We start from the raw sequence: 25,026 nt of genomic DNA, 5'->3' as shown, positions 1-25,026 counted from the left end.
TCAATTCTGCCTCTAGTAACTCCTTATCTTTATCTTGTCTTGCTTCCAATAAGAATAAATCAATTTTTGGTTGTGGTAAAATCCATAAAGGTATCGTTGGTAAAATTACCGTTGGAATAACTCTGTACTCATTTAGTTCCATCTCCCGCACAAAATCTTCAATGATCCAACCAAAACTATTAACTTTCCTCTCCCAACAAGCCTCAAGTAATCCTTTTATTGGATGATTAAGCTTGCCCAATACGTCAATATCAGTTTTTTCCTTCTTAGGTGAACCGGCATGTCCCCCATCTCCACCTGTAATGCTGGAACTGGGAAGGAAGGATAAGCTCCACAACAAATTATCAAAGCTTGTGATTGAATTCTTTCTAATTTTTTCTAACTGTGACTTAGCTTCTAACTGTGAAGTAAGCTAATCGATGAACTTCTAAAAGAGATTTTGAATCCAGTAGGTGATAGTTTGTTAATACAATTTCTAAAAAGAACTCAGTTAATTCATAGAATATAGATTATTATTATCATTATTATTATTGTTGTTATTCCTCTTCTCTGGGCTGGGAAGGACTTGGGCTGTAGATGGAGGAGCTGAACACTCAGCAACACCGAGAGCTTGAGTCCTGGAAGGTCTGGGGAAAAGGGAATTCAAGTCTCTGATCCATTGCTTCAGTAGATGGCGGTAATGCTCAATGTGTGATTGCGAGCCACCAGTAAAAAAAACGAATAAGGAGAAGAAGAAGAAGCGGAGACGCAGCGAGATTTTTTAGTCTGTGGTGTGAATGCGTGCGCGCGCTGTATCCTGGTCATGTCACTGAAAGAGTTATGAGGTAAATTTTTTTTTTTTTTTATCGTCTAGTAATTGTATGATGTAAACTGCGTTTTAGTTGGTTTTATTGTTTGATTTCTCATTGTGTGTGTGTGTGTGTTTGTTTGTTGCTGTGGCTCTTAGTGTTTTACTAACGTTTTTGATAACGTTAGTTAAGAAATATTGCCTACAACACCATCTAGGTGAAAACTGAAAACTAGCCTACACCATCACTACAAATCAACAACGACAAAATAATTAAACTGTGAACAAAAACGAAATGCCAAGTTAATATGAAGATGAGTTTAACGGAATTATTTGTTACTTGGACATTCACCAGACGGCATTTGGACGTCTTTTTTGGGCTAAATCAAGTCGGCCAGTCATGGCCTTATTTTAGACCAAAAATCGACGTTGAAAATTGGTCTTTGTTTGGTCCGTCGGATTTGGTCCGGTGTCCTGACATCATACCAGTCAGATTTTCCTACTAGGGCTTACTGCGCATGCGCAAATCAATATTGCGTCTTTTTTTCTCACGCTGAACAACAATATTTAATGTAACTGTATTACTGTATGAGTAGGGTTGGGTAGGTGTGGAATAATAAATCATAATTTGACATGTAGCATTTTTCGTTGTCGAACTGTACTACCTGTTTTAATGGGAGTTAGCAAAATCTGACAGGGTAGCCCAAATCCACAGAACACAGGTGTTCCGGAGAATTCAGTTCCCCTGTTTCCCCTCACAGCGCATGCGCAACTTCAGTACGAAAATCATGACGTCATGATTTCGCTCAGGCGAAGCGAGTCAGCGGTTTTGTTGTCTTTTTGCAAGCACAAGGTTCATTTCACCATGTTCATTAGATAATTTATAATTAAATACATATATTAATGTACGTAACGTCCTGTTCAATCGCTACATAGAGTCGATAATTCAAATTTTGGCCTGCCCTGTTTAATGAAGTGTAACGTCATATATTAGGCTACGATAAATCCCTTCATCAGGGGCATGCTTTTGTTCGGACGCCCATTTCTATTTTGTTGTTGTTGGTGTGTGTGTTTTTGTCAAACAACTTAATTTATTTGTTATTATTTCAACAAGGCTTATGTTGCACAATGCGTAGTCTCTTTTATTATTGTTGGTAACTCAGAGTGATGATCCAGATTATTTTTAATGTCATAATTAAATACTTGGAAACAAAATTAAATACAAGTGCAATTTGAGAAAAAAAAAAAAAAAAACAGTATGCAGACTCAACACATACACATTGGGCAATAATAGTCTTCATTCACTGGTGGGTTGCCAACACATGACTGGTGGTACCACCTGTCACATCCATCACAGGCAATCTGAAAGATCATACAATGTTAAATCACCATAATGGATTATATTAAAACGATGTGTAACAACTTCTGCCAGTTTAGCAAGGACCAAACATAAGATAGTACTACGTTTGATTAAAAATAAAATAAAGTCCCCAATTGCTCATGCAAGTGTTACGTCTGAATCACTTTGGTCATTGCGTAGTCCACAAAAATGACAGAGACTGTTTAAATCTTCTATAAAAGAATATATAAATAACATTAAGTCACATTTATTATTTAACTCGCAGTAATATAGAAACAAAATCCTCGTAAACATACGGAACAAGAATAATTGAACTTTGTTAATAACACACTGCTTAAACAGTTGTAAAATTAACAGTTTTGCAGTAACTGTAATCCTGATTCCTGAGTATTTACCTGATTCCTGCACAAGGTTGTCTTTGATTTCTTGTCTTATGATTGCAATTCCTTTCTCTGAATTGGAGAAGGTGATTGCTTCGTGCCTCAAGATTTTTTTTCTGCAAACTAAAAAGTGCCATTTTCAAACAAACATAACTAAAACTATTCAAATTAAGGGCCTCATTTTTCCCTGTACCTTGCATACAAAAACACCACAAGATGTGCCGTCTTGTTGCAGTGGATAAGGAACTTTAGCACAGGTCCACCTTGAAACTTTGCAGCCTTTACTCCTCATAAAAGCTCTAAAAGGAAAACAAATATTAATTCACGTTCCACATTGCCATTGCCATTTTAGCTTTAATACTACAAATTCTTTCCATGTCTTACCTTGTTTTTTCCAGGAACTTCTTTACTTTTGTCGGAGACTCTCCCAGTGCATCCAAAAAAAATTTGTTTTTTTTTGGAAGGGAAAATTATTTAAAAATTAAATAAAAAAAAAAAATAAAAACTGTATGATAGTGACTGCATATTGAAAAAGGAGTTACACGCCCAAGTTTTGTGTAATTATTTTTTTTTAAAAACCCTCTACTTAAATGACAAATTAATATCGACACAAAATAACAAACAAACAAACACTGCATCCAGGTAAATCTGTTATGTAAAAAAAAATGTAAAAACACTGTTCTGTAGATGAAAGTGGTTACATAATTATGACATCGAAAACATCACCAGCATGACTGTATTGTTTTGTAATTTAAATACTCAGAAGGTAATATACAGGGGGAACCACTTTCCTTTAGGTCTCTGAAAAATTGTGTTCCCCCTGTGTTTTAAATGACACTGTTCTGCAGCTAAAACTGGTTAGACGTAATTATGGCATTAAAATCATCACGAGCATCTGTTACCTAAAATAATAAAAGAGACTACTCATTGTGCAGCGCAATATAGTTTATTTGTTATTTCGACAAGGCATAAAAGTGCACTTGCATACACTACACACACACACACACACTAACACAAACACAAACAACAACAATAACAATAAAATGGAAAATGGGTGTACGAACAAAAGAATGAAGGAATTTAACTGTCTAATCGTAATGCATCAGGTCACAGTTAATAAAACAGGCAAAAGGTAGAATTAGCAGGGAAATCTGACTTTGTAGCGATTGAAAATGACATTATGTGCATTAATACATGTATTTAATCACAACTTGTCTAATGCACATGGTGAAATTAACCTTGCTCGTTTGCGAAAAGACAGCAAAAGCACTCTCTTCGCCTGGGCGAAATCATGACGTCATGATTTTCGCACTGAATCAGGGTTGCCAGGTTTTCACAACAAAACTCGCCCAATTGCTACTCAAAACCATAGCCGTCTCTCTAAGAAAACCGGCAACACTGCTGAAGTTGCGCATGCGCTATGAGGGGGAAACAGGGGAACTGAATTCTCCGGAACACCGGATTTAACCAAAAATCGACGTTTACAATTGGGTTTTGTTTGGTCCTTCTAATTTAGTCCAAATTTAGCGAAGCACGTTTGTTTCGGACCACATAGCCTATAGCCATGAACATGCAGTGAAGAAATAGGAATCTGACATCTGAAGCACTGTTAAATATATTGAAATATATTTTGAAAAGACATTTTAAAAATACATAAAACAAAGCTTAAAAATAGTTCCTAATGATACATGTGTAAATATGTGTACGAATATTCATGCGTTTTTAATCAATGTTTTTTTTCAGTGTTATTTCTACACCACGTTTACCATTTCTAAAGCTATTATATATATATATATATATATATATATTATATTTACGTAAATTCTGCGTGACTTCTACGTGCTTTAATGGGCGCGCGTGCTGAACTGGAGCTGAGGAAGTCACCATGGAAACGGGGCAGCAGCTCAACTGTCAAACAGCTGAACGCCGTCGCTCACTGTTGTTTTCGCTAATTTCAGGTAAGTTTACTCTCTAAAATTACACAAATAGTACATACAAGTGTTCCTGACACTTTCTTTCATGTAACGTTAAATGAAACGCTTTTTATAGAAATGGTTTAGTATCTTCGAAAAAAGTCCATTAGCATCTCAACCGTAAGGCTAACGTTAACTGTAAGAGGTAATGTTAACTTGAAGTCTTGTTTATGAAAGTTTGGGCTTTTAATATCATCTTATGTGTAGATGAGCGTTTTTATATATGCACGTATAAAGGTTTTGCTGGCAATTTGTCAACGGATGAATGCCAGTAAACTAATTAATTTAACCTAAAAGTATGCACTGTACAGTTAATCGGATACCTCACTTACATAGAGTGTGAAAATGGGCTGAAACTTAAAACAGGTTTTGATCTTTCATGGTAAACACATTGATACCACTTGTTCTGTGATTTCAGAAGGGTCAGAAAAAACCCTCTATGACACAGGAGAAGTTCCTGATTTTAAAATTTCTGAAGAGAGCTGCTGACAGAGATAATGAAAACACAGGTGATCTGAGAAAGCTTATTAATTAACTTTACATGCATCTTTCACAGTATATTTCGCCTATATCACCATGCATCTGTAATTCTTTTGCACAATTTATATGTGTATATATTCATATGTGTGTTTGTTTGCTTGCTAGTTATTTTAATGCCCAAACATAAGTAACATGTAAGAGCATTACTAAATAAGTAAACCTAAAAATTTAAATTATTTATTTTTTGTATATTATGTAAATTATTCTTTCTTTTTGTCATTTCACTTCTGCTATAGTTTATTTATTATAAACCTGGCATTGTATAATAAATATTGTTGGCTCTGTGACAGATTATTTATGTTCCTAGATTCTTCTACGCTGATGGCTGTGCACTAGAGTTGGAGCGTATCTCCTGTCAAAGAACATCTTTAGACATTATGAGTCATATGACTAGTAAGTAATACCTCAAACATACACTACCATTCAAAAGTTTAAGGGTCAGATTTGTCATGTATTTGAAAGAAATCTTTTATGCTCACTGCTGCATTTATTTGATTTAAAATACAGTAAAATAGTAATATTGTAAAATAAAAAGGTGATCAAAGCTGAATTTTCAGCATCTCCAGTGTCACATTATCCTTCAGAAATCACGCTTTACGAAAACAAGAATAAATTACATTTTACATTTATATTCACATAGAAAACAGTTATTTCAAATTGTAATACTATTTCACAACATTACTGTTTTTATTTATCAAAATAAATTTAGTTTTCTTGGTGAACATGAGACTTATTTCAAAAACATAAAAAAAAAAATCTGACCGCAAACTTTAATAACACAAGGGATTAGAATATTAGTCCATTTATTCTTATAAAGTGCAAGAAGCTCTTAAAAATATTAACGTAAATGGTCATTTTTTCCTTTGGTGATTTGTATTGTATACCCAGAATGCAATGCACAGTGACGTAGATTCCCATTCTCTATACCCAAGCTAGACACTCTCGTACCGTGTCTATTCTGGACGCGACAAAGCGACCATTGTAAATCATTTGAACTTTGTGTCAGTATGTCATAAATAGAACGAGGGATTTGTTGTATCGCGCCGCATCCAGTGTAGACAGTATAATCACTGATTATAATAGGTTCTATTGTATTTTGTTGCACCGTCCGGTGTAGACATGGTGTTAGAACTCTTATTAAATATTGTCACATATGATGCATGTATGATGCCACTTCTCATTGATGGATCTTTTCTATTTCAGAGACTGAAAATCATCGATAAACCACAAAGTAATTGTAACTGATTTCAAGAATAAGAATAAGAATAACAAGAATAAATGAAAGTGCATCTGTCACTTAATATTACTTCTTATTTTTCAGTGGGTTGAAAGTTCTCATTAAACACATTGCTTGCTTCTCATCTTTGTGCATTTTCAGATGTTGTGCATATTTATGAAACAAATTCTTTAAACTTTGTTTAACTTTTTAACGTCATAATATTGGTTGTCTTCTTTCTCTTTTAAGAGTTTAGCTCCAACCCCAATTAAGCAGACCCGAACAGCTGATCAAGTATCACCAGAAACTCTGCAGAACGTTGGTCCTCCATGCCCAGGACTGGACACCAGTGTTGTAAGTCATCAATCTAGAAGTCATCCTGCCTCTCTGAATTGTCATGTTCAGAACATATTGCAGGAGATATCAACATTGTCTCTCAAGGTCCACTAACATGCAGAGTTTTGCTCCAACCTAGTGCAGTGCACATGAACAAACTAAATCCCAAAGTGTACTTCGTTTTTGTATGTATACGCTAGCATATGTGTACAGCCGAATGCATAGCCTTTCAAAGTATACTCCATTTGACGTGCGCGACCATCCGCGCTCTAGAAAGCTTCATCCATGTCCAGTGTCTGTTCTATTTTTCCCTGTTAAGTTATGACCGTCTCTGTGTGACCTGTACGCAGGGTTACAAAAATCGGGTAGTGTGTTTACAGTATGCGCGCACTGTTCTCATGGCGAAATTCGTATCACATGCACTGTATGCTGTCCCTCACATATGTGTAAAAAGTGAAGTATACTTTGGGCTTAATCAAGATCTTCAGTTTTACTAACTATAAAGTCACAAACCGGTGAGTGTGATCAGTAGTCAGTGGTTAAGGGCTGTCTCAATCACAAAATTTTTACAGTGCACTGAAATGTTTGCTCCCTAAAAAAGCTGTGAAAACCAGGAAGCATCAAAGCTCACTGTGTTCCCTTATAGGAAGTTCTGAAGCTCAAAACTTAAGATAATTCAGTACAAAATGATACGTGATCGAGTTTAAAACACAAACCAATATTATATTTCAGCATAAACAAACATCACAAGACAGGTAATGTCTAATCTAGCAAACATTTCCAAATTATTTATAACGGAAATCTTGCACGTACATGTAACAGTGTTTATCATAATGTGCTGTAAATTAACATAAAAAAAGATATCAGTTTTACTGTTGTGCATAAATGTCAGTAGTGATGTTGTACAATGAGGACGGAAATAGTCACCAGTGTGTAGTGAGCCACTGTGCTTACCAATGCCTGAGTTTGTGTACACAATTAATTTACAACCTAGCCAACTATGAAGCTGATTGAGACGCACCCTCTGTATGACAGTGGATCTTGAGGGCCAGAGTTGAGAACCCCTGACATACTGATTAGTTGATAATCACTCATGAACAATGAGTACACTTTAATTTGTACAGAAATATGCAATATTTGACTCGTATTCAGTGATGCTATTATCTTTTATTTCCTTTTGTTTGTGTGTCAATCACAGCTACATAAAACCAAAGGCCATTCAGCCACAGGTCACTGCATCTTTTGCTGTGTAAGTACTTTTTTTTTTTTTTTTTGAATGTCAAACACATTCTCAGTATTTATATTCGGTTCGGTTTTTATAACTGTTTTATGGTCACCATTCTGGTACGGTTCTTCTGTACTATCCTTTTAACATTTCAGGAGCTGACTTTTTTTTTTTTTTGTACTTGCATAGTAATTTTAATTGGACCACATTTGCAATGCATATATAGCAGGGCTCCAGACTGACTTTTGAGAGCAGTGGTGAGTTCTACAGATGGTGGTGCCAGAAGCAGATTTGGTAGCGCTGGGGGTGGTGTGTGGGGGTATTCAAAATAAAGTGTATCGTTTTAATAAGTGTAGTTACTAGTAATATTACACATTCATTTATTGGTAATGCACATTTGACAGTAAAGCACTGAGCTTGACTTCGAAGCACAATGTACTTTTAAAACAGTAACGTGATGAAGGTCAGTGGACCGATACGTCGCAGTTTTTTTGTAATACATTTCTATGTTTAGCATGGACTGATAGTGTGCGGGTTCATAATTTTTTATTGATTGGATTCCACTTTGTTGGAGTTTTTTTTTTCTTACGCACCTATCAACTTCTCAGGTGTGCTGAGTTTGTGTTGATTGAAAACAGTAACGTGCAAAATGTAAGTTTTATATAGAAAATTAACATTTTACTCTTATTAAATGTATCATTATTCTTCTGTAGTATTATACGGAACTAAACAACAACTTCAGTGATTTATAAAAGGAGCTCTCTTGTTTGTGTGATTCAGTCACAGAGAAGTTTGTGTTTTTCACGGAACTTTGTGACTTTTCTTTCTTCATACACAAAAAAGATAAACTTTTAAATGATGATTTAAAATTTTATAACAGTGATTTTATAATTTCAAAATATAAGTAAGTAGAAATGAATTACTAATAAGACTATAAGTGTTCCTCTACTGGCCTTTTTTTTTTTTAACAAAAGTGTTTGTTTACCAAAAAGCATATTTTGGTAATTCCTTTAAAAATAACATTTAAATTATATGCTTTTTAGAGTTTAAAGTGCTGTAAATAGTTGTGTGAAATACTTAAGTGCTTGAATTTCCTTCTCAAAAGGTTGTGCAAATCCTGAAATGCGTAATGTAATGGAATTCAACTATTTCTGCCATAACACCATGGTTATAGTTAGCGTTACTACTTCTGGTTATATGTCAGCGTTGTTTGACCTGTTTATAACAGATTTCTGTGCAGAATTTGAATGCTTCTCACTGGATCTTGCAGCACTGTGCAGTAACAGTGTCACAAAATCAGCACTGCTTCCTGAGTAAACCTGTTCTGAGATCGGAGAACTTGCGCTGATCCGAGCTGATAAACGGTCCGCGATGCACAGCTCAAACGGGTAGCGCGGTTTCGCTAGCTTTTGTTTCACTTGCTGTTTGATGTTTCTCATATGCAACAGAAATGGCAGCGCTTATGAGATGGGGCAATGTGGTGGTTGCGCCAGTGCGATCGCTCACAAAATTTACTTGCACTGGCAGAAAAATCCGTCACAAAACAGTCTGGAGCCCTGTATAAGAAGTGACAAAAAACTGTACTGAAAATTCTATAAAATTGTTCTCATGCTGTAAGTCAGTTCCCACTTTTGTGCCCTGAGGTGGAAATGTCCTAACAGTAGGGAAAACTCAAGTGTATACTTTACATTTTGGACAACTATTGTTTGTTTGTTTTTATTATTTATTTATTGTTTATTATTGTTTTTATTTTTACATTTTGGTTATTTTCTTTTTCACTTCAGATGCTGGAGAAAAAACACCAGGCTAAAGCATTTAAAGTGAAAACTTCTATTGTGGCTCAATAATCCAGGATTGTGATGGTGGAAGGAGCAGAAGAACCAGAAGATCAGAGATCAGGCAGAGATCTACTGGTACCACTGAAGGAACAGATTTACCTAATGTGTTAGTTAAACCAAATATTTTCATCACTCAATCATGTCGTTCCAAACCTGTAAGACATTTGTTCATCTTTGAAACATAAATGTAGATCTTTTTAGAGAAATTTCCCTCCATTTCACAGTTTATGCAACTACCACTTTCAAGCCTCAGAAAGGTAGTAAAGGCATCATTAATGGGATCTTTGGGTATTAAGACTTGTATGGCTTAATATGACGTAAATTATGTCTCTTACTGAAATATGTAGTAAAAAACCCATTAAAGATCTGTGTTATTTTAAAAAATCACCTCGTTTTATACATATTTTGAACTATGGGGGCGCTATTTTTCCGATGACGTAAAATAGTTGCACTCCATGAGCTACTAGCGCTACCTGTTGCTATTTTTACCACAACACAACTCGGAATAGACAACTTGGAAAATAAAATACTGATATGATGACCACAGCTACTGAAAGAGCTTACAGGTGGCGATGGATATAAGTATAGGTTTAAACCAAATGCTGTACCATCGATTTTTCCCCACAAGGAGTGTAAACGCCCCGGATCTCGAGAGAAATCCGCGCTGAGAAACTCCTCTAGCGGCCGCGCGTTGGCATGTTTACATCCTAACAGATGGCATCTAGCGTTTCTTGTCTCAGCCGCTTGTAAGCTCTTTGAGTAGCTGTGGTCTGCTAAAAGACTCAAAGGCATCAGGGCTAAAGTGGAGAGAACAAAGAAGCAGGTCTTTAGGAAGTTTTATTCGTCCACATCTTCCCATTCTTTTCTCCTATTTCTTATCGCTAGGAAAGCAGTGAAGTCTTGCATTACATCGCTGCTTTTGTTGCCCTTCGACTGAAAATTACAACCAAAAGCCTCACAATGTGGTATCGTATCAGTATTTTATTTTCTGAGTTGTGTTGCGGTAAAAAGCGCCAGTAGCTCACGGCGTGCAACCGGGTGTGTCTCACTCGCCCTTAAAAGTGAAGCTGCGGGCTCTTAGATCGCCCCCTGGGGGCTGGCTGCAGTACAGGTCATAAACCCCGCTCTCTCCATGTAAACGAATGGGACTTCAGTCAAAATAAAAAATTAAATTACACTTCTAATACAATATTCCGAAATACGGTTTTGGTCATTTAAGGTAGTTATCACGCTGATATATGTTCAATTGTTCGTTTTTGTGATGTGTTTGATTTTAGCTAGTAATTTGATGCTATAAAAACGGGGCGTGTCGTTATGGTTGATTGGGTCTGCGGGAGTTTGGGCGGGAGTTTGATTCCGCGGCTCCACCTCACGACACTACTGCGCAGACTCGGGCTCCAAACGAATCTCTACTGCGCAGACTCGGGCTCCAAATGACATCATTTACTCAAGATGGCAGCGGCCATACTGAGATGTATTCGCTTCACTTTTCTATAGTGGAAGGAAGCGCGCGTCGTCCATCTTTTTTACAGTCTATGAGTGCAACCATTTGACGTCATCGACGCAGAAATGTACTGTGCACATAAAATAATGGTGCCCCCATAGTCCAAAAACCAATGTTTTTTTTTTCTTTTCTTTTTTTTTTTTTTTCAAATAACATACATTTTCATAGTTTTTTTTAACTACATATTTAAATAAGAGACATTTTTGACATTATATTAAGCTATACATGTCTTAATGCCCAGGGATAAATTAAACCATGTGACTCCATTTGTTTAACCCCAGTTTTATTAAGTGATGTGACTGTTTTGTGTGCACAAACATTGCATTTTTATTTACAGAACACGTTCACGAGAGCATCTCATGGTGCTTTTGTGAAAATGCGTTGGGAGATACATAATTTGTGAATAAAGACATTCACAGAGACTTTTTTTTTTTTTTTTTTGAGTATGCAAGGCATCTGTTAAAAATATCTGCGTTTGTGTTCTGCACAAAAGGGTCTTATGGGTTTGGATTAACATGAGGGTAAGTAATTAATGACAGAATTTACATTTTTAGGTGAAATGTGTTCTAATTGGTTATAATTAGTCATAAACATTTTCAATATTTCAAAGATTTATTGTTTTGAAAAATGATGTTTATATAAAAAAAGATGGATTCATTTGATGGAAAGTTACAGTAAAGACTTTTAAATTGTTAAAAAAAAAAAAAAAAACTGTTCCAAATAAATACTGCTCTTTTGAAAGTTCTATCCAAATAATATAGAAAAATATCACGGTTTCCACAAAAAAATATTGGGCAGCCCAACTGTTTTCCACATTGATGATAATGTAGTAAATCAGTATATTAGAATGATTTCTGAAGAATCATGTGACGCCGAGTACTGGAGTAATGATGCTGAAAATTTAGTTAATAGGAATACATTACATTTTACAATGCATTCATATAGAAAACAATTATTTTTGTAATTATATTTCACAAAATTACTGTTCTGGTATGTTTGATCAAATGCAGGCTTAAGATGTGATCAGGAATGTATTTTTTACGTGAAAGATGTATTTAATGTCAATAAATGTTTTGGTACGCTTTTGTGAATTGTCTTATTTTGATAGTAATTAATATGAAATATAAATATAATCATGAATTCACGGTTGGAATTAGGCCTGAAAAGACTTCTTTTCAACTTTACAACTACATTTAGACGTAATTTGGACGTCTAGACGTCTGGCATTGTCGTCTTTTCAACAAGTTTTTGCTGGGTGGGTTTATTTCCTACTCTTGTGTTTTTTTTTTTTTTTTATTCTTAGTTTTTTGTTGTTAATTTTTATTTATTTGTAAGTGTCTTTTTTAACAGTTTCTTTTAACCATTTTACATCCAATTAATTTTTTTATTTTGGCAGGTCTGCTCAGTACCACACAGCAATTCGTCCCGTCCTGTCCTACAAGTGAAGTTGATCGAGTTTATGAAAGAACAGTGAGAACATGAGTGATCCAGAACCCAGCAGAATAAAATCTGAAGCTACTGAAAAACAAAGAGGTTGGTGGGTTTTTTTCTTAATACTCTACAATTGGAAGAAACGTTAAATTAAAAAAAATAAAAAGAGGAAAATGGTGTCATAACAGGTACATTTAACAACGTAAATAAATTGTGAAAATCAATGAAAATATTTTAGCTAAATTTAAGACACTTGTATATATTTTAATGTTATCATTACATGAATTTGTAGTTCATCAAACATTTAGCAGTTCGTACTACAAAAACAAGGGTTTCTATATTTTAAAAAATAATTGGAAAATCAATGTACTGAATACATGTAAAAGGTCAACTAAACTATAATCAATTTATAAAAAAAAATCTAAACAGTCATACATTTGTATAGCTTTTTTTCAGCTGCAGGGTTTACTTTTATGTACTTCTCCATCACTTCTGCTTTTGATTTTGTTTTGTTTTGTTTAATAAATTCATTATTTTTATTTGTAAGATTACATTTTTTTTAACTTCCATTTTAGACCCGGTGAAAGAGAATGAAGAGAGTGAACAACTGTACACAAGTGAAGTAGAGGAGAAACATCATGTCAAAAGCAGAGAAAGTAATTTTTTACAGAAAAGAAGAGCCAAAAAATATTTCACCTGCTCTCTGTGTGGAAAGAGTTTCTCATGCAAACAAAGTCTTAAATTTCACCTGAGAGTTCATACTGGAGAGAAGCCGCACACATGTGATCAATGTGGGATGAGTTTTGCACGAAAAGAAACCCTTGTTACTCACATGAAAATCCACACTGGAGAGAAACCGTACGCATGCGATCAGTGCGGGAGGAGATTTGCGCAGGCAAGAACTTTTAAATTACATCTGCGTTCTCATTCTGGAGAAAGGCCATATAACTGTGATCAGTGTGGAAAAAGCTTTTCTTATGGAGATTCCCTGAAGAGCCACCTAAAAGTTCACACAAAGGAGAAGCCTTATGTGTGTTCTTTGTGTGGAAAGAGTTTTCCACGACTGGGTGCTTTTAAATTACACCAGAAAAGGCACAGCGGTGTGAAAGATCATATGTGCTTTGATTGTGGGAAAACCTTCATTACATCTGATAAACTGAAACGACACCAGATAATCCACAGCGGAGAAAAACCTTACAACTGTTCACAATGTGACAAGAGATTCAGTCAGTCAGAACATCTGAAAAGACATAAGATGATCCACACTGGAGAAAAGCCACACAGTGTGGGAAGTGTTTCACATGTGTAAGTGCTCTTAAATCACATCTGCTTTCTCATTCTGGAAAAAGACCGTTGTAAAAGAGACCCCTGCCTTCTAATGAAATCTTCTGAACTTGTTCTGAAAAACAGGACTGAGATCTTTGTCAACCCACTTTCTAAATGCCAAAGAGACTATCTTTAATATTAAAGACATTCTAAGACTACTTTAGTTTCATTTCAGTTAAGACTCTTGTGGGTTAGTTCAGTTACAGCCAGTTCAATTGAGCACTGGACAATTCAAATATTGATTTTGTTAAATTTCCTATGAATTCAAATGTTAATATCCTTTGAGCTTCCCTTTAACTGTGTGATCAGTGATGCAATAAAAAGATTCCACTTATAGTAGTTTCTGTTTTCACTTTATTCATTATGCTGATGTCTTCAGATCACCTGTAAATTGCCAACTAAAGCTCATTTCGTTGGTGTCTACAGACTGAGGCAAACTGCATTGTCACCATAAATCTTTTAAAGACGACCCATGTTTCATGTAACACACCCAAAAACTAAAAGCCAGAGAACAAAAGCTCAGCTAAATGAAGTTGTGATTTCCTAAGGGATGTTCCTGTTTTCACTTTATTTATTATTCTGATGTCTTCAGATCACCTGTAAACTGCATTTAAACATTTCAATGGTGTCAACAGACTGAGACAAACTACACTATTACCATAAATGTCTTAAAGGGTTAAAAATAAAAAATCCGGAGCACCTTCTGAATAATAAGAATTAGCCTTCCCATTACTATGTAATATTGGACTCCTTAAGGTGATTTACAGGGCCAATTTATTTATTTTAATTTATTCAAAGTATGTTTTCATTTGTCAAATTCAGAAGTGTAATTTTATAAGCTTTTTTCAAAATTTCTAATTAAAACAATGGAATAAGAAGTTCACGATCAAATAAAATCAGTATTAACAAAATTAATATGCACTACAGAAGAACACAAAAGTGGCTTATAGGTATAGACATTTAATGAGGCTCAGAGGTGGCATGCGTGCAATTAACTTCATAAATTCATGTTGGGTGAATTTCAAATTCACTTGACTGTCTGCATGAATGGGTAATTGAATTGACTCACTAGATTCGAAAGCATCCAACAGTCTGTGTGAGTGTTTTCAGGAGGAAGAATCAGTAGAACATGTACTATGTCATTGCCAAAAATATATTACAGAAAGAGAAATAGTCAGAAGGACACCAGATACTATGCAAAACAAATACTCGGTCAAACAGGAAATTATAATTATTTAATTGTATGGGTTAATAAATAGAATATAAAGACTAAAGAGAGAAATTATTTATTTAATTATTTATTTTCGGATTGTTTCTGTTAGTGACTCTGGTCCACACTCCAGCATAGTAGGTGGCGGTAATGCACCTTAACGTTGGATGCCACCCGCCATAAAACAAGAAGACGACGACTCACTAGCTTCGTTTCATTTTCATAAACGAAACAAGGCTGTGTCTGAATGGAGATGTGCTGCGTCTCAGTTGTGAGTTTGTTTGAAACTATTTTAGTTGACAAAATAGAGTAAAATCAGGCAATACTGTTATAGCCAGACAATGTAAGTCACTTAATATTAACTTTTTGTTTTTTGAAATCACTCATTGTTCTCCAACAATCCCCAGCTGTTACAGTTATAATGTTAACTGTTTGCAGTGTCACCCGAAACAGAGCTTCAGGGGCAGGCTTACGAAAACACTGAAAGGGTGTAATCGTTGTCCTTTTGTGATTGACGTTAGTTAATTTCAAGCTTGCACACTCAATGCTGCACAAGAGTTGCACAATAGCAATAGTCGTCAACGGAAACACAGCGTGATTATTAAAAAGTCGGTGCTTCGCAACACAGACAGGGTGAATTTATGAATGAACGTGTGAAAGGTCTGTCATAAAACGATGTTGTTACGTGTCCGCACGCTTTTTTAAGTGGGTATACGCAAATCCTTGACCTTTCCTAGTGGGTATAAGGCGTATCATGTAGACTACACCGCTGCACAGGACCTATTAAATCCATCGCCGGTTCAAACATGTGGATCTATAGTTAAATGTGAATTAGGTTTGACACTGGAAACATTAAAATATCACTTGCTCTTTTAATTATCATGGCAACATGTAACTATCTAGTTATTTTATTACTATCAATATATTTGCTAGAAAGTTGAATCTGGATTCGTATGGATTTAGGTTTTGGAGTGTCACTTAACAACAGGCTAAAATGCTTCTATATTGCATGCCAGTAGTTCCTGTTTTCACCTCATTCATTATGCTGATGCCTTTAGATCACCTGTAAACTGCCACTTAAAGCTCAATTTAAAGGTGTCACCACTTTTGATATCTACTGCCAATTTTCAGTAGTCTATATGATAAATCATGTTTCATGTTAAAACAATTGCAAACTAAAACCCAGTTCACAAACATTCATCTAAATGTTGCTTACAAATCTGTAAATGTATTTCTAAATTAATTTATCCTTATTTATTCCTTACTGTTACATTTTATTATTATTGTTGTTAATGTATTTGGATTCTTTTAATTGATTGTGGTATTTAATCATTTTTCCTCCATATTTATTTGTCCATTAAATTATTTGCCCTATAAAAATAAGAATAAATGTATTAAATATTAAAAATAGATTGATTCACTGACAAAACAGTAAAATACAAAATATTAATTTGTTTTAAAAACAAATTCAGTATACATTTTTATATAGATTAACATAAAACATAAATGCATAAAATGGGTGAAAGCATGAATAATTTTTGTTTAATTTTTTATCTAATTTTGACAGATCTGCTCCTCCTACCACATGACAATTCACCTTCACTGAAGCTCCTCCCCCAGAAGATCAGCAATAAATGCTGGAATATTCCTACCAGCCTACAAGTGAAGAAGAAAGTTCATGTAAGAACATTGAGACATGAGCGATCCAGAACCCTGCAGAATAAAACATGAAGATACTGAAGAACAAAGAGGTTGGTGTTCATTCTTGATTCTTCATTATTGATGCTGAGGAACAGCAGTTTATCTGATTAGTATGGTGGCCGAGAGAGCTCGACATGCTGAAAATGAAAAAAAAAACACCTGCAAATTAAGAAAACATCTTCATCGATTTGACAACACACGCTACAAATACTCACAAACCAAACAAAATAAAGAAACGCGCTGTAAATACTCAAAACACAAACAAAGAAACGTTCTGCAAAGTCTCACAACACAAACAAATCAGAAATGCATTGCGAATAGGCACAGACCACATTGGAAATATTTAAGGGAACAGCAAAGTGACAAACATGGCTGAGACATTTATCAGTTAAATCAGTTTATTTTAACATCCTGATCATTCAATTCCTTAGTGTTTTTTTTTTTTTTAATAAATAAGGTGATGAAACTACGGAAGAGGATTAGGGCCAAGCAATAATAAAAAGATCTCGAGATTAAAGTTGTAAAATATCGAGAAAAATCTCGTTAAATTTCAAGAAAAAAAGTCAAGATACAATGTTGAGATTAAACTACAATAAAGTCGTTATGTTTCGAGAAAAAAAGTTGAAATAAAACGTTGAGAATAAACTGATTAAATTATGAGAAAAAGTATTTTATTATTAAACACTCGTTAAGCAATTGATTTCCACTTTTCCAATGTATTATGTGATGAGAAAAGGAAGAAAAGCGAACCCAAAAGACGGACTCGAACCCAATCTTTCGTATCATACACTACTCCCCTGTGTATTAGCCTACTCTCCAACCTCCGCCACTGCAGACGCTGCATAACACTTGTCCAACAAGATGAAATGAACATGACACGAGTGCGTTTATTCTCGATTTTTTTCTCAAAATATAACGACTTTATTCTCTAATCTTGTTTTTTTTTTTTTTTTCTTTTCTTGAAATTTAACAACTTTAATCTTGAGATGGTTTTATTTTTTTATTGTTGCTTGGCCCTAATCCTCTTCCGTACGAAACACAATTTCTGTATTGAAATGTTATGTAAGCTGGCTAACTTTTACAACTTCCCTTACAAAAATTAACCATAGCCTATGGTAGGCTATTAAAATTAATTAATTGATAAATACAAATAAAAAAATTGAAAAAATAATAAAAATGGTTACCATACCATGGATTTACTACACTAACCATAGTTTAACCATGGTGTTTGTCCTACTGGTTATAGGCTACAAATGGTAGCCTAATCAATACGGCAGCAAAAAAAAAAAAAAAAACATGGTTCATTTTCTTTTTGTTGAGGTAATTTTGTTGTGGGTGGTGAGTATTTGCATTGGTTTCTTTATTTTTTTGTGTTGTGAGCATTTGCAGTGCGTTTCTTTATTTGTTTGTGTTGTGAGTATTTGTAGCACGTTTTTTATTTGTGTTGCGAGTATTTGCAGCATGTTTTGTCAAACTGATTAAAATGTTTTCTTAATTTGCTGGTGCTTTTTCTGTCTGCATGTGTTTTCTGAAGTGGCAGCGCGTTGAGCTCTCTCGGCCACCGTGGATTAGTGTTGTAGTGTAAAACAAAACTAGGAGCTGTGAAACAACACAGTTAAAGTAAAAATAAAATACAAGACACTTTCCATCAACTGGATACATAATGTAACCTGACACTTGCGTGAAAATAAAAGTGAAAAGAGTTTTAAGAAACATTCATAATGATAATCAGCATCAGGAACTCTGAATAAATGCTATCCGTGTAGATTTATTTCATTTTGTTTTATTTTATTTATATATATTTTATATCTGGTTCACAATTTCAATGTTACTAAACTTTTAAACATCTTAAATCTCAGGACTTGTAAATACATTTACATTTAGTCATTTAGCAGACACTTTTATCCAAAGCGACTTACAAATGAGGACAATGTAAGCAATCAAAAAATAAAAAAATGTTTTATACAATTGCTTTTAAATTACACCAGAAAAGACACAGTGGTGTGAAAGATTATGTGCTTTGATTGTGGGAAAACCTACATTTCATCTGATAAACTGAAATGACACCAGATAATCCACAGCGGAGAAAAACCTTACAACTGTTCACAATGTGACAACGGATTCTCTCATCCAAAACATCTGAAAAGACATAAGATCAGGGGTGTCAAACTCCCTGCAGAGTTTAGTTCCAACCCTTCTTCAACACACAAACCATGTAGTTTTCAATTGAGCCTGAAGGCAAAGAACATATACTGACAAGACTTGAAAGCCAATAGAACGTTCATTGCAACAGCGGCACCCAGCAGCAGCCCTACGCTTCCTCCATTCTGGAGTGAAAGCGACTTGGCACTCCACTAGCTTCTTGCTGTCGCTATGGCAAATATCAGCTGCTTTGTTTAAAATACCGTACATTAAAACTGAAATACAACCTGAATGATGACAACAATAACATACAATCACTAGGCTAGTGATCATCAAATCCTTTTTTTTTTTTTTTTACACAAAACCTTTGCTCTCTAGAAACCATGTCAGTTTCGGTTAAAATTATTTTAAGTTCAAGTGTTAGCATTGTAAACACTGAATTAATACCAACTTAGGAAGTTAAATTAATGACAGAAAAATTAGGAATGTTGGACAATAAATATATAACAGGAATATAACAGCTTGACTGTAAACTGTTTTTGCAGTATTGTCTTATATTAATGTCCATTAAAGGAAGACTGTAAACAAAAAACTTCTATGGAAAAACACACACACACACACACACACACACACACACACACACAGACACTTTCTCCAAAATTATTTATTTAATTATGACAGACACATCATGTTTGCAGTGTGTTCCAGGGGATTAAAACGTACAATATATATTCAGACCTAGTGAAGTAATAGTAAATAATAATATAGTAATCATAAATGTGTAAAGTTGCATAAGCTCATTCTAACTTAATGTCATGTCCATTTAAATCATTATTATGTTTTCTATGGCTAGGACCTGCAGTTCCTAAAAAGATTTAAGTTTACTACTAGACTAAAAACAGTTAAAGTTAGCAGGTGCATAAGATATTGCTACGTCCCACTTTAAAACACACAATATTTTTCCACTTTTGTGAATGATCACCTGTCAGGATCTTTGAAAAAACTATGAAAGGCAAGATTTTTACTGTCCCACATAGTTTTTGCAGTGTATTGCCCAACATTGCGCTCTTTTATTCCACTTTGACTTCTCTTTCGTTGTTATTCTGTCTATTTCTGTGTATGTTGTCCAGTTGGAATTTTCATTACAAAATGGCGGCCGCACCACCTAGCGGCTGTTACCCAAAAAGCACCAGAGTTTCACCTCTTGGTCTTCTATACTCTTTGCTGAAGGACTTGATTAGCTGGATCAGGTGTGTTTAATTAGGGTTGGAGCTAAACTGTGCAGGGCTGCGGCCCTCCAGGAATTGAGTTTGACATCCCTGCATAAGATGATCCAGACTGGAGAAAAACCACACAGTGTGGGAAGAGTTTCACATATTCACATATTCATTTTATCCAAAGCGACTTACAAATGAGGACAGTGGAAGCAATCAAAATCAACAAAAGAGCAATATGCAAGTGTTATAACAAGTCTCAGTTAGCTTAACGAAGTACATGTAGCAATGTTTTTTTTGGTTTTTTAATTATACAATATAGAAAGAAGAATAGAGCAAGCTAGTGTTAGAGGCCTTTTTTGCATTTGTTAATTGTATAGTAAATAAAAAGAAAACAAACAGATAGTAAACAAAGAGAAGCTAGTGTTATTTATTTATTTTTAAAGAATAGATTTAGAACAGAGAGTGCTAAAGTTAGAGGGTCAAATAAAGATGGAAGAGATGTGTTTTTAGCCGATTCTTGAAGATAGCTAAGGACTCAGCTGCTAGGGTTGAGTTGGGCAGGTCATTGAAGGTACAATCGGGAACATTTAATTTTGTGCCTCTTTGGGATGGCACAATAATTCGCCATTCACTTGCAGAATGCAAGCTTGTAGAGGGCACATAAGTCTGAAATAATGAATTTAGGTAAAGGGGTGGAGAGCCAGTGGTGGTTTTGTAGGCAGCAAACATTAATGCCTTGAATTTTATGCGAGCAGCTATAGGTAGACAGTGCAAATTGATAAACAGAGGTGTGATGTGCATTCTTTTCGGCTCATTAAAAATTAATCTTGCTGCCGCGTTCTGGATTAATTGTAAAGGTTTGCTAGAACTGGCTGGAAGACCTGCCAAGAGAGCATTGCAATAGTCCAGCCTGGACAGAACAAGAGCTTGAACAAGGAGTTGTGAAGCATGTTCCGAAAGAAAGGGTCTGATCTTCTTGATGTTGAATAAAGCAAATTTGCAGGACCAGGTAGTTTTAGCAGTGTGGTCTGAGAAAGTCAGCTGATCATCAATCATAACTCCAAGGTTTCTGGATGTTTTTGAAGGAGTTATGGTTGATGTGCCTAACTGGATGGTGAAACGATGGGTTTGATGGAACCACAAGCAGTTCTGTCTTGGCAAGGTTGAGCTGAAGGTGATGGTCCTTCATCCAGCAAGAAATGTCTGTTAGACAAGCTGAGATGTGAGCAGCTATTGTCGGATCATCAGGATGGAATGAGAGGTAGAGCTGAGTGTCATCAGCATAGCAGTGATATGAAAAGCCATGTTTCTTAATGACCTTAATGAACCTAGTGATGCCATGTAGACAGAGAAGAGAAGTGGTCCCAGAACTGAGTCCTGAGGCACCCCAGTAGTTAGATGTAGCGACTTGGACACCTCACCTCTCCAAGATACCTTGAAGGACCTATCTGAGAGGTAGGGCCGCGTTATCCTAATGGGCAACATGGGCTGCAGACCAGGGCCCCGAACACTACAGGACCCCCGAGTCAATTCTCTTTTGCATTTTATATAGGGTTGCCAACCGTTCCGTATGACATGGAATTGCCCTGTATTTAAGGCATCAGTTTGTCCCGTATACCACCTAGACCATACAAATAACAAATTAATTATTCTTTTTCCAAAGTATTGTTTGAATAGCGAACGTAACTGCTCAAGGAAGACTTTAAGACCAAGCGGAATCCTCTGCCGTCTAGTCACTCCCATTTCACAGTGAGTGGGACTCGTGTTTTGATTTCTGCAAATCAATTTGGTCGAATGCAAAGACGTGGTTATTGATCGTAAGCACAACATCCAGCTAGAAAACATAATATCTACCTCTTACTATTTGTAGTTGGACCGAGGCTATGGAATAACTGTCCTTTATATTTGAAAGCTTCAAATTCTGTCTATGAGTTTAAAACAAAATTGAAATCTTATTTTCTTACCTTGGCATTTTAAATTTGTATGTTAAATGATCTTTTGAGTTTACTGATGTTATTCTTTTTTGTTGTTGTTTTTATTTTATTTGTACAGCACTATGGTCAACTGCTGTTGTGTTTATCTGTGCTTAAAGGGGTGGTTGACTGTGTTTATGGGGTACAGTCTAACATGTGTTGATGCTTCATTTTATTATTTTTCACATAATTTACCTTTATTCCACACCGCTGTCCCTTCTCTGATAAACACACTGATCATTTTCTGCTTTTATGAAATAAGGGATGAGGATATTGGTGAAGAGGATTGCGTAGAACCTGTGCAAGTACGACTCTTAATGGTATGTTTGTTTGTTGTTGTCTCTTACTTTTAGATACGCTGTTATTTGTAAATGCTACTGCTTCTGTTAGCTTTTAATATCCGGTTTTATCATGATTAAAGCTTTAATACAGTAAGGCAACCGCACACGCGTCCATGCATAACGCTTCTCATAACTATGTGAAAATAAGTGTATTCACTGAGCTGATGATCTGAATGAGAGAGAGAGAGAGAGAGAGATGCAGAGCAGGAGGATGCGAGTAACAGGATAGAGAACCGCTGCTTTAGGACATTGATTTTGAAAGTTGTGTGTCCATTAGAATCGTTAGAAGACAGAATTGCGATTCATATTTGAATAGATTTTTATGTGCACCCCTAGTTTTCTCTTCCTCTTCTCTAAAGCAGCACAGCATGGCCTCGCCCCCATCGTTGCGTGTTCTCGGGGGTGGGGTTTATCTGGGTTCATTTTAAAAGACGATATCTCCATTTGCATTGAACTTTCAGCGCTGCAACTTTGCAGATATTGTTTATGCTCAAACAGCAACATTACACACTAACTAACGTTAAAAAAGTGAAATCGCAATCAACCACCCCTTTAATAAATACAAATACCTGAGGGAAGATGTCTTTCACTATTGTAAGTTAATGTTGTTAAATAAAGAAACAAAATAATAAATTTTTAAAATGCCTATAACTTTTAGCGCATTATAAGAAGAGCAGGAAGAAGCCATTTTAGTGGTGATTAGTGGTTAATTTTATTTGCTGGGCTATTGCTGATTTGTAAGATTATTACTCAATAATATTGTTTAATTTATGTAGGCTATATATATATATATATATTTATTTTTTTTATTTTTATTTTTTTTATGCCTCCCTATGGGATTATGACTGGGATTATTTATACAGTATTTGAGGGCATTTTTGATTTTGATTGGCGTGTAATGGAGGGGGGGGGGGCAGCAGTATCTGGTGGTTAACCATGTCAAAAGCAGCGGACAGATCCAGCAAGATAAGTATAGAAAATTTGGAATCCGCTCTTGCCAGTCTTAGGGCTACAACGACTGAGAGCAAGGCAGTCTCGGTTGAATGTCCACTTCTGGAACCAGATGGTGGCTGTCCAGGAGGTTGTTCTGTGTGAGAAAGGCAGAGACTTGGTTGAACACAGCCTGTTCAAGTGTTTTTGCAATGAAGGAAGATTGTAAATATTTTACAATTGCACAACTGTGATTTTATTGATTCCTAGAAATGAACATAAGATATCAAAATTAAACAAAATATATCAAATAAATCAACTTTGCTAGAATGGGTAACAGGCCTGTAAATTTAGCGTACATTAACTAAACTCTAATTTATAGTTACTTGTAAACTTTTTTAAATTTTTTATTACAAGATATTTAATTAAGTTCTTTTCATGCTGAATTTCATAACAGAGTTGATGAATGCACTCAATACTACACAAATGTTTGCATGCAATTGTCCACGTATTACATCAGGGTTCACTCTCTTTGATTATTTATGATTTACTGAATATTAAAGCTTTTTCATTCATTTTAGACTTGATCAAAGAGAATGAGGAGAAAGAAGACCTGAGTGACGCAGAGGAGAAACATCATCATGTCAAATCTTTGAGTCACTCACGGACTGGGAAAATATTTTCCCTGAAAATATCCAAAAAATCTTTCACCTGCCTTCAGTGTGGGAAGAGTTTCAGACATAAAAGAAACCTTAGTGAACACATGCATATTCATGCTGGAGAGAAACCACACACATGTGATCAATGTGGAAAGAGTTTGAGACATAAAAGAAACCTTAATGAACACATGAAAACCCACACTGGAGAGAAACCACACACATGTGATCAGTGTGGGAAGAATTTCAGACATAAACGAAACCTAAATGAACACATGAAAATTCACACTGGAGAGAGGCCACACAAGTGTGATCAATGTGGGAAGAGTTTCAGACATACAGGACACCTTAACGATCACATGAAAATTCACACTGGAGAGAAACCACACACATGTGTTAAGTGCGGGAAGAATTTTGCACATTTAAGTAGTTTTAAATCGCATCTGAATTCTCATTCTGGAGAAAGACAATATAAGTGTGATCAGTGTGGTAAAAACTTTTCTTGGGCAAATTCCCTGAAGGATCACCTGACAGTTCATTTAAAGGAGAAGCCTCATGTGTGCTCTTTGTGTGGAAAGAGTTTTAGACAGCGGAGTTATTTAAGAAAACACCAGCAAAGACACAGCGGTGTGAAGGATGTGCTTTGATTGTGGGACGACCTTTATTACAATTGATGAACTGAAACCGCACCAGAGAATTCACACTGTGACAAGAGTGGTCAGGAAACCTGAAATCACACGAAATAATCCACACTCGCGAGAAGCCGTATCACTGCCATCCATGTGGGAAAAGTTTCACTCATTTTAATTCTCTGCTCAGTCATAAAAAATAAAAACAAATTGTCTGAAATCATAAAAATTGTGTCTGAGTTTATCTAAAGATCCAGCTCGTTCAAGTGCAATGCTGCATCTTCACCAAACGTGTCCCAATCATTTTGATT

At 35.4% G+C, this 25,026-nt stretch overlaps 1 protein-coding gene across 6 annotated transcripts; it reads left to right on the top strand.

The window, feature by feature from the left end:
* Window positions 1-590: 590 nt before the first annotated feature.
* On the top strand, window positions 591-24,938 carry LOC131529915 (gastrula zinc finger protein XlCGF8.2DB-like). Of its 6 annotated transcripts, none has more exons than XM_058759922.1 (3): window positions 591-824; window positions 16,694-16,877; window positions 24,012-24,938. In XM_058759922.1, the coding sequence occupies exons 2-3, from the start codon at window positions 16,823-16,825 to the stop codon at window positions 24,731-24,733; spliced, it is 777 nt and encodes a 258-aa protein (XP_058615905.1). In that variant the 5' UTR covers window positions 591-824; window positions 16,694-16,822; the 3' UTR covers window positions 24,734-24,938. The 6 variants fall into 6 exon arrangements, with proteins under 6 accessions (XP_058615905.1, XP_058615901.1, XP_058615903.1 ...); XM_058759918.1 differs by lacking the exons at window positions 16,694-16,877; window positions 24,012-24,938 and adding exons at window positions 12,556-12,692; window positions 13,166-14,252 and having other exon boundaries at window positions 648-824; XM_058759920.1 differs by lacking the exons at window positions 591-824; window positions 16,694-16,877; window positions 24,012-24,938 and adding exons at window positions 9,602-9,730; window positions 12,556-12,692; window positions 13,166-14,252.
* The last annotated feature ends 88 nt before the right edge of the window (window positions 24,939-25,026 follow it).

This window comes from Onychostoma macrolepis, chromosome 22 (assembly GCF_012432095.1).
Source record: "Onychostoma macrolepis isolate SWU-2019 chromosome 22, ASM1243209v1, whole genome shotgun sequence".
Lineage (NCBI taxonomy): Eukaryota > Metazoa > Chordata > Actinopteri > Cypriniformes > Cyprinidae > Onychostoma > Onychostoma macrolepis.
The sequence above is the reverse complement of the archived record's forward strand: the minus strand, read 5'-3'. Positions and strand labels throughout refer to the sequence as shown.

Excerpts from the sequence above, each read along its gene's own strand:
- LOC131529915 (XM_058759918.1), top strand. The coding sequence starts at position 12,638 with ATGAGTGATCCAGAACCCAGCAGAATAAAATCTGAAGCTACTGAAAAA. Across the intron at positions 12,693-13,165 it reads AGCTACTGAAAAACAAAGAG|ACCCGGTGAAAGAGAATGAA; the intron begins GTTGGTGGGTTT and ends CTTCCATTTTAG.